Source organism: Gavia stellata, chromosome Z (genome assembly GCF_030936135.1).
Source record: "Gavia stellata isolate bGavSte3 chromosome Z, bGavSte3.hap2, whole genome shotgun sequence".
In the NCBI taxonomy this organism is placed as follows: domain Eukaryota; kingdom Metazoa; phylum Chordata; class Aves; order Gaviiformes; family Gaviidae; genus Gavia; species Gavia stellata.
This window is the reverse complement of record NC_082637.1, coordinates 37,788,787-37,797,166: the sequence shown is the minus strand read 5'-3', so window position 1 is coordinate 37,797,166 and position 8,380 is coordinate 37,788,787. Positions and strand designations below refer to the sequence as shown.

Genomic DNA, 8,380 nt, shown 5'->3' with positions numbered 1-8,380 from the left:
CCCAAGTGGGCTGCGGGGTCTCTTTCGACGACCTGCACCCCCCCCACCCCCCCACCCCCCCCCCCAGCTCTGTCTGTGATGTCATAGACATGACCTCACACCTTGCAGGGCCAGCTCTTTATGAGGTCAGGCCATAAGCTGTGGGCGTGGAAAGAGCTCGCAGTGTATTGGTGGTGGTGTGCTTGTGGCAGGTGTTCTCCTAACAGATAGCTCCAGGAGGAGATCTGCCTAGACAGACAACACTCCTGTACATAAGCTTGCAGGAGAGCTTCATTTTTTACCTGGATGAGGAGGCGAAAGGCTTCTGCCAGGCAACAAGGGGCTGCTCTGCCAAGGAGACGAGCCGGCAGCAGCTTGTCAAGACCTCGGGAGGCCCAAGGCAGAGTGCGTGCACTCTACAATGCTGCAGAAAATGCGCGTAAGTTCAGTGCTGCCTTTCACCCCATGTATGCACCAAGCCTGCCTGGCTTCGCTGGGCCTGATAACCCTGCAGAACCAGCGTCATCCTGCCACAAGGGAGACCTGGGGCCACCTTGGCTACATGACGACGATGGAGCTGGCTAGCATGTCCATGTCTTTGTGGGATACTGTAGTAAATGTGGCTATCCCAGGACTCGTGCCACCCTCCTTCCCCAGGCACACCCTGCCTGTGAGGGGATCCTGCCTGGCCCTCCACCGCCCCACTCTCAGGGTGCACCCAGCTGCTCCCCTCTGTAAGACATAACCACATAACCCCTGCCCCAGGGAGGGATTGTGTAGGACCAGTGCCCACCTCCCTACAGGGATCTGGCATGAGCTGAACCGCTGTCCTCAAGAAGGGTCCTTAAGCTTTTCTCTGATTTCTTTGCCCAGGGTTGGTCTTCAGTCTGGCAATGGTTGTGGTCTCCCTCCAGAGATGCCTCAGCCCAGGCATCTCTACCATGTGAGTATAACATGTTTCCAGGGTGGACTTGGAGGCAAGGAGTGCCAGTGAGTCAGGGCAAGCAGGGGGAGGCTGGTGGTGCTTTCCACCAGGAGACCCTGGCTCCTCCAAAATTGCTGCTCTTCAGCTTCTAAGAGAAAATCCCCCGTGCACAGGGCTCTGACCTTGACCACTGCTAACACAAGGAGTCCCTCTTTTTCAGGAAAAAGACCATCACCTTGAAAAAGAGGAGGTTCTTCACAATCCTCTTCTTGACAGGCCTAGCTGCTCTTGGTGAGTAGTTGCCCACTGCCAGCGGAGGCACGGAATGTGAGCTTTAGAGTGAGGGAGAGGCACTGGTGGGGCCCTTCCAACCTCCCACATCTGCAGCTCAGGGAGCTCCCCACATGCTCGCTATATGCAGAGTCCACCCCAGAACCAACAGAGGAAATGAGCGCGCAGCCTGTGGAGCCTGGTGTTGGCGCTCACTGCAGCAGGGAGGGGAAACAGGGTGCAGCTGTGGGGCACCAGGTGTGACCACAAGCCAGAGCTGTACAGGGTCCCGAGGCCCATGGAGGGGGTCCCTGCTTGGAGCTGCAACCTCTGTCTGCACCTCTTACCCATGTCCTCATCCAACCTCTTGCCACCCTGATGTGGGAAGAGACTGTGTGACTACAGAGATCATTAGAAACTCTAATAAAATAACTCTCTCTCGGTGATGTGAATTACAGCTGGTGCCTGCTGCGGGACCTTGATGCTTACGTGGATGCTGTGGACAGAGGATGTGCCACAGGTCAGTGACTGCTGTTGTGGGACAGGAAAGTCCCACAAAGGAGCACTGCTGGAGGTGGGTGGGTAAATTGCCCAGTCCCTCCAGTTCTAGGCAGTGACCCAAAGAACAAGCAGCAGCTTCTACCATCCCTTCTTAGAGCTGGTGGTTCTGGAGAGGCCTGGCAGCTCTGGGACTCAAACAGAGAGCTTTTCCCTTTCAGGTGCTGCTGGGGCAGCCTACAGCCGACCTGAGGTCCCTGTGGTAAGACCCCTCTCCTCTCTCCTGGCCTGCAGCACATTTGGTGGGGTAGCAGCAGATGAGCCCATGCTATTTGCACTCACTTGCACAGCGCCCAGGGTTCATGCTTTTCACTCCTGCCTGGGCCTTTTGCTAAACCTGGAGGGGAAAGGAAGCAGTCACAAACTGGGTGAAGAAAAGGGGGCTTGAGCACCTCTGTCTCTGCCTCTCCCAAGCTTGGAGGCTCTGGGAGGGGCTGGGCAGCTCTCTGATAAGATTTGCTTTCCTGGTGATTGCAGGAACACATTTGCTCTGTTGGGGAAACAATCACAAGAAATGCAACAGCTGAGAGATGAGGTGGTGAGCCTGGCTGCAGAGATTGGCTCTATGAAGAAGGTAATCCTGCACTTTGGGAATGAAGGCTAGGATGAGCATGGCCCCGCACAAGGCACTTCGTGGGCCAGTTGGTGGGCTTTTCCTGCTCAGCCCACATACCCATTGTCAGGGGCTGCTGGTTGAGCTGCTCTGATGTAAAGCCCCTTCTCTTGGCCAGGTCTGACATGGTTGTTTCCTCTGTTCATTTGTCTTTCCCAGGAAGTTCAGCAAATAAAAGAGGCAATGTCTGCAGTCACACAGATGTCCGACTGGGCTCTGAAAAGTGCAGGTACAGATGGACACAGGCAGGCAGGGCTGTCATCGCACTGGGCTGCTGCTTAGCGTTCCCAAAAGGAGGCTGCATGGCAGACTCTGCTCTCCAAGGCATAGGGACGTGGGACAAAACCATGGGGCCCAAAAGAATGACTGTGGCTGAGCAGCTTCCTTGGGCTCATCCCAGCCTTGCTGTCAGACCCCTCACTGGAGCCCTGGCCAAGCTCCTGACAGCATTTCTGCCCTCTCCCACTCCACAGAGCTTTCCTGGGGAATGAAGAAGAATGGCTGCACTGTCCTTGCTGTCCACACAGCGGGGCCGTGGCTTGGGTCTGCTGCCCTTCCGATGGGGGGTTGCTGCCTCCCAGTACCTGCAGACCTTCTCTTTGTGGGGCTGGGAGAGAAAAGCTGTCACCAGAGATCCCCTCCTTTTCCTGGGGCACCTCCAAGGGTGCGGTGCTGCGTGCAGGGCTGGCAGGCAGCCTCAGAAGTCGTCTGCAGCCACCAGGTCCTCTGAGCCTGGGGCCTTTTGCAGTCAGCTGCTCTCTTCTCCCTTCAGGGGCTGCCATCAACCTGCAGAGATCATCCAGCAGCTCTGCATGGCTCTGCAGGGTGTTTTGGTTCCTGTGTCCTCCACCCCTTCTGGATACCTTTGTGCAGGTACGGTAGCAGAAACTGTCAGTGCTGCTTCTCTTGCCTCTTACAAGGTTGGGGGCTAGCCCTAGGGCATCTCCCCTCAGGCCAGTGGTACAGGCCACGGCACTGTTCCGGTGCCTGACACCTGAGGTCTCATACAGGGCTTGGCACGCTACAAAACAGCAGTTGCCCTCAGAAGGGGGCTGACCTGAGCCAAGCTTCCTGCCTGCTGTCCCTGGTCACTGCTGGGTGAAGGAGCTTCTCCTTCAGGACCTCATTTCCCTGCCGCACCTCTGATTGATTGTCCCTTTCCTGAGGAGGCAGTGGAGGGTGAGGGGAGGCTGCAGAGCTGCTCGCCAAAAAGAGAGGTTCCTTGAAAACCCTGACTCCAGTGCAGGGTATCAAGTGTTGCCACTGGCTGGCTATTTTCCTCTTTCCTGGGCTGGGAAGACAGCCAGGTGCTTCCGTCCGCTTCCCAACACGCCATTCATTCCAAGCACAAGCACAGCCCACAGGTGCAGTGCTGCCTGTGCTTCTGGCTGCACAGAAGTGCAGCGGGCCTCATCACACCCTCACGTTCATTGCTCTTGCCCTCTGCTTTCAGCCAGATGCTTCCCCGGGATACTGCTGGCCTTTCCAAGGGTCTCGGAGTGAGGTGCTAATCCAGTTGCCCACACAAATACGACCAATGGCCGTCACCATACAGCACACCTCAAAGATAGACTCTCTGCTGGGGCCTGTCAGTAGCGCCCCCCGAGATTTCACAGTCTCTGTAAGTCTCTGCTGGGTACTGGGGGCTGGGACCTGGTCACGGGGAAAAGCTATAAGGGGGACTTGCTGCTCTCTGCACATCTGCCAAGATTTGCATGCTCCCAAGCACTGCCGTTCCCTGAGGGGAAATTTCAAGGCACATGCGGGACAGAGTCACCCCTCCTAAGACTTGCTCAGCGCATTTTGGCCCAGCACCTCCGGGCCCTTGAGCAACACACAAGGAGGAGACTCAGCCACACCTCACTCTGCACCAGACTGTGCTGGAGCTGCAGGAGCTGGGTGGGGATCATGGGCCTGGATCTGGCATGAGCGTTTTCTCATGGGCGCATTGAGCCTGACCTGCTCCCCTGTGCTTTCTCTCCAAGGGACTGGATGAAGAAGGAGAGGACGAAGCTCTGCTGGGGACATTCACCTACACTGTGCAGAAAAAGCCAACCCAGACTTTCCTTCTGCAGGTACAGTGACTGTGTGTGGGCAAGAGCCCAGGGCAGAAATGCTGGTTTGCCAGCAAGTCGCTTGGAGAAGGAGTGTGGACAGTTCCTGCTGGGGCAAGGGCCTGATCCTGGCTAAGAGAAATATTGGTGGGATCGGGAGGGAGAGTGAGTGGCATCTGGCAAGCAGCATGGCAAAAGCAGAACAAAGGCTGCATTGGCCCCACAACCATCTGGGTCCCCAGAGCTGCCTGGCTGCACCCACCGGGCAGGCTGTGGCAGGGAGGATGCCCAGCACCTTGCCCCGGCAGCAGAACTTTCCCCAGACCCCATTTCCCCAGGACCAGCGAGCCTCAGGTTTCCACAGCTGCTCATCATGCTCTCTGAGACCAGGCATTTGCTCTGCAGCGGCACAGGGGTCCTTTGCCACCTGGGTGGGAGAAGGGAAGGAGGGAGAAGCTGCCGCCTCAGCCAGGGCAGGAGCTGGTCCCAGAGCAGGGGCCGGGCTGGCAAAGAAAGACGCGCAGAGCCTGCTGTCACTCTTTATACCCCAGGAATGATGTTGCTTTTTGCTGTGGTTTCTTTGCAGAATGGGATCCCCAGAGCCTTTCGGTTTTTGAAGCTTGTCATACAGAGCAACTGGGGAAAACCAGGATACACCTGCATTTATCGAGTGCAAGTGCATGGGAAGATCGTGGGAATGAATGCCATCGGCCAGACACATGTGGAGACCCTCCCTCAATAAGAATTAAAGAGGAAAATTGAGAAACAGACCAGAGGGATGTGGCTGTTAGTCTGATGCAGAGCAATGTCATTTCAGAGGCTCCCTCAAAGCAGCCAACTTGTGCCTTTCGCAGGCTGAGGCCTTCTTCAGGCGTTCCGCTTTCTCTCCACTACGAGGTTGTTTCCTAACCAAGCAAAAGGAGACGATGCTCCTATAGACTTTCCTTGCCTAAGTTCCTTGACAAAATCCTTTGGCATGAGGGCCACCCCCCATCTCACCCCAGGAAGGAGCCCTCAGAGCCTGGCAGCATTTGGGGGTCCTGACCCCCAAAGCACAGGCCCGTTCCATTCAGGGGGTACCGTGGCTCTGGGGACTGTGTCTAGTGGGGGCCCACATGGGGTGCAGCCATGTCTGGGACCCTTGAGGGGTGTCTTGAGATGTGTGAGGAGACCTGAGCAACCTGACCTCTGGGGAGGGGAGCGATCCTGGCTCAGTTCCCCTGTGCCCGTGTGCGCTCCCAGGGACAGCCCTCTGCTTCTGCCTTCTGCCTTCTGCTTGGCTTTAAGAGGGCCACCGTTCCGCCACCCTGAAATGCCAAACAGAGTCAGCTCCCTGCTGAATGCTATACCCATAAACATCTGTCTTTGTCATGGGGAGATTTGCCCAGTTCAGCTCTGCATCTTCAACAGCAGGTACGCAAGGGTATGGACCTACACCCATTCATCTCAAACTGATGTAAACTCCAAAGCCGAAAGCCAATGGTTTCACCGTCATCCCTGCTACTCTGCTAAGTATAGGAGGCCTGAAAACCAGTGTAATCTCCTTGTCAGTCCAGTGGACGCAGCTTTGCAGGGAAAGCTTTGGCACTTGGCTCTCCTCCCACATTGCTTTCTTCATTTGCCTTTAAATCTAATGTGGGAATAGGTAAGTTCAGGTGGACAATTACATTGTCATCAAGCTAATTCATAGGTGAGGGTGCGAGAGGTTGGTGGCGTGCTACCCAGGAGTTCCACTGCTACTGTCCTCTATTGGCAGGGAACAACTACCTGAAAGGAGGTTGCAGAGAGGTGGGTGTTGGCCTCTTCTCCCAAGTGACTAGTGACAGGACTAGAGGAAATGGCCTCAAGTTGCGCCAGGGGAGGTTCAGGTTGGATATTAGGAAAAAGTTCTTTACTGAGAGAGTAGTGGCACATTGGAACAGGCTGCCCAGGGAGGTGGTAGAGTCACCCTCTCTGGAGGTATTCAAGGAGCGTGTGGATGTGGCATTGTGGGATGTGGCTTGATGGGCACGGTGCTGTGTGGTGTGGGTGGGTTGTTTTGGTGTGGGTTGTGGTGTATTTTGTGGTTTGTGGGTGGTTTTGGTATTTTTTTGTGTGTGGTTTGGGTTTTTTTGGGGTTTTTCTTTGTTTTTTTAAGGTTGGTCTTGATGATCTTACAGGTCTTTTCCAACCTTAGTGATTCTGTGATTCTGTGAAATCAGACCACGTTGGTGCAGGCTACATTTTCTGTGGAAGACTGAGAAATGTTTGGAAGAAAAGCATCTGCTCAACTGTCTGCAAGAGGACAGCTGTAAGCTTAGTATCAGATTGACTGAAGTTGGAAGGGGTCCCTCTCTACCTTCAGGTAGTTGTAGAGAGCGATAAGGTCTCCCCTCAGCCTCCTCTTCTCCACACTGAACAACCCCAGCTCCCTCAGCCGCTCCTCATAAGACTTGTGCTCCAGACCCCTCACCAGCTTCGCTGCCCTTCTCTGGACATGCTCCAGCACCTCAATGTCCTTCTTGTAGGGAGGGGCCCAAAACTGAACACAGGATTCGAGGTGCGGCCTCACCAGCGCCGAGTACAGAGGCACGATCACCTCCCTAGTCCTGCTGGCCACACCATTTCTGATACAAGCCAGGATGCCGTTGGCCTTCTTGGCCACCTGGGCACACTGCTGGCTCATATTCAGCCGGCTGTCAATCAACACCCCCAGGTCCTTTTCTGCGGGGCAGCTTTCCAGCCACTCATCCCCAAGCCTGTAGCGTTGTCTGGGGTTGTTGTGACCAAAGTGCAGGACCCGGCACTTGGCCTTCTTGAACCCCATACAATTGGCCTCAGCCCATCGATCCAGCCTGTCCAGATCCCTCTGCAGAGCCTTCCTACCCTCCAGCAGATCAACACTCCCTCCCAACTTGGTGTCGTCTGCAAACTTGCTGAGGGTGCACTCTATCCCCTCATCCAGATCATCAATAAAGACATTAAACAAGACCGGTCCCAAAACTGAGCCCTGGGGGACTCTGCTTGTGACCGGCCGCCAACTGGATTTCACCCCATTCACTACAACTCTCTGGGCTCGGCCATCCAGCCAGTTTTTTACCCAGCGAAGAGTGTACCTGTCTAAACCACGGGCCGCCAGCTTCTCCAGGAGAATACTGTGGGGAACAGTGTCAAAGGCTTTGCTGAAGTCCAGGTAGACAACATCAACAGCCTTCCCCTCATCCACTAGGTGGGTCCCCTGGTCATAGAAGGAGATCAGGTTGGTCAAGCAGGACCTGCCTTTCATGAACCCGTGCTGGCTGGGCCTAATCCCTTGGGTATCCTGCACGTGTCCCGTGAGCGCCCTCAAGATAAGCCTCTCCATAACCTTCCCCGGCACCGAGGTCAGGCTGACAGGCCTGTAGTTCCCCGGATCCTCCTTCCGACCCTTCTTGTAGATGGGCGTCACGTTGGCAAGCCTCCAGTCATCTGGGACCTCCCCCGTTGACCAGGACTGTTGATAAATGATGGAGAGCGGCTTGGCAAGCTCCTCCGCCAGCTCCCTCAGCACCCTTGGGTGGATGCCATCAGGCCCCATAGACTTATGAGTGTCCAGGTGGCATAGCAGGTCGTTAACTGCTTCCTGCAGGATCATGGGGAGCCTATTTTGTTCTCCATCCCTGTCATCCAGCTCAGGGAGACGGATTCCCTGAGGATACCTGGTGTGGCTGTTAAAGACTGAGGCAAAGAAGGCATTAAGTACCTCAGCCTTTTCCTCATCCTTCGTGACAATGTTCCCCGCCGCATCCAGTAGAGGATGGAGATCCCCCTCGGCTCTCTTTTTGTTGTTAATGTATTTATAGAAGCTTTTTTTGTTGTCCCTCACGACCGTGGCCAGGTTGAGCTCTAGCTGGGCTTTCCCCTTCCTAATTCCCTCCCTGCATGACCTAACGAGGTCCTTGTATTCTTCTTCACTTGCCTGCCCCTTCTTCCAGAGGTGGTAAGTTCTCTTTTTTTCCCCAA

General features: G+C 55.3%; 1 protein-coding gene across 1 annotated transcript; it reads left to right on the top strand.

The window, feature by feature from the left end:
- The first annotated feature begins 285 nt into the window (after positions 1-285).
- Positions 286-5,141, top strand: LOC132320726 (sperm-associated antigen 4 protein-like). The gene is made up of 8 exons (XM_059834006.1): positions 286-418; positions 853-922; positions 2,210-2,306; positions 2,505-2,574; positions 3,118-3,218; positions 3,799-3,966; positions 4,331-4,420; positions 4,986-5,141. Exons 1-8 carry the CDS (start codon positions 286-288, stop codon positions 5,139-5,141), a joined length of 885 nt encoding a protein of 294 aa, XP_059689989.1.
- Positions 5,142-8,380: the final 3,239 nt, after the last annotated feature.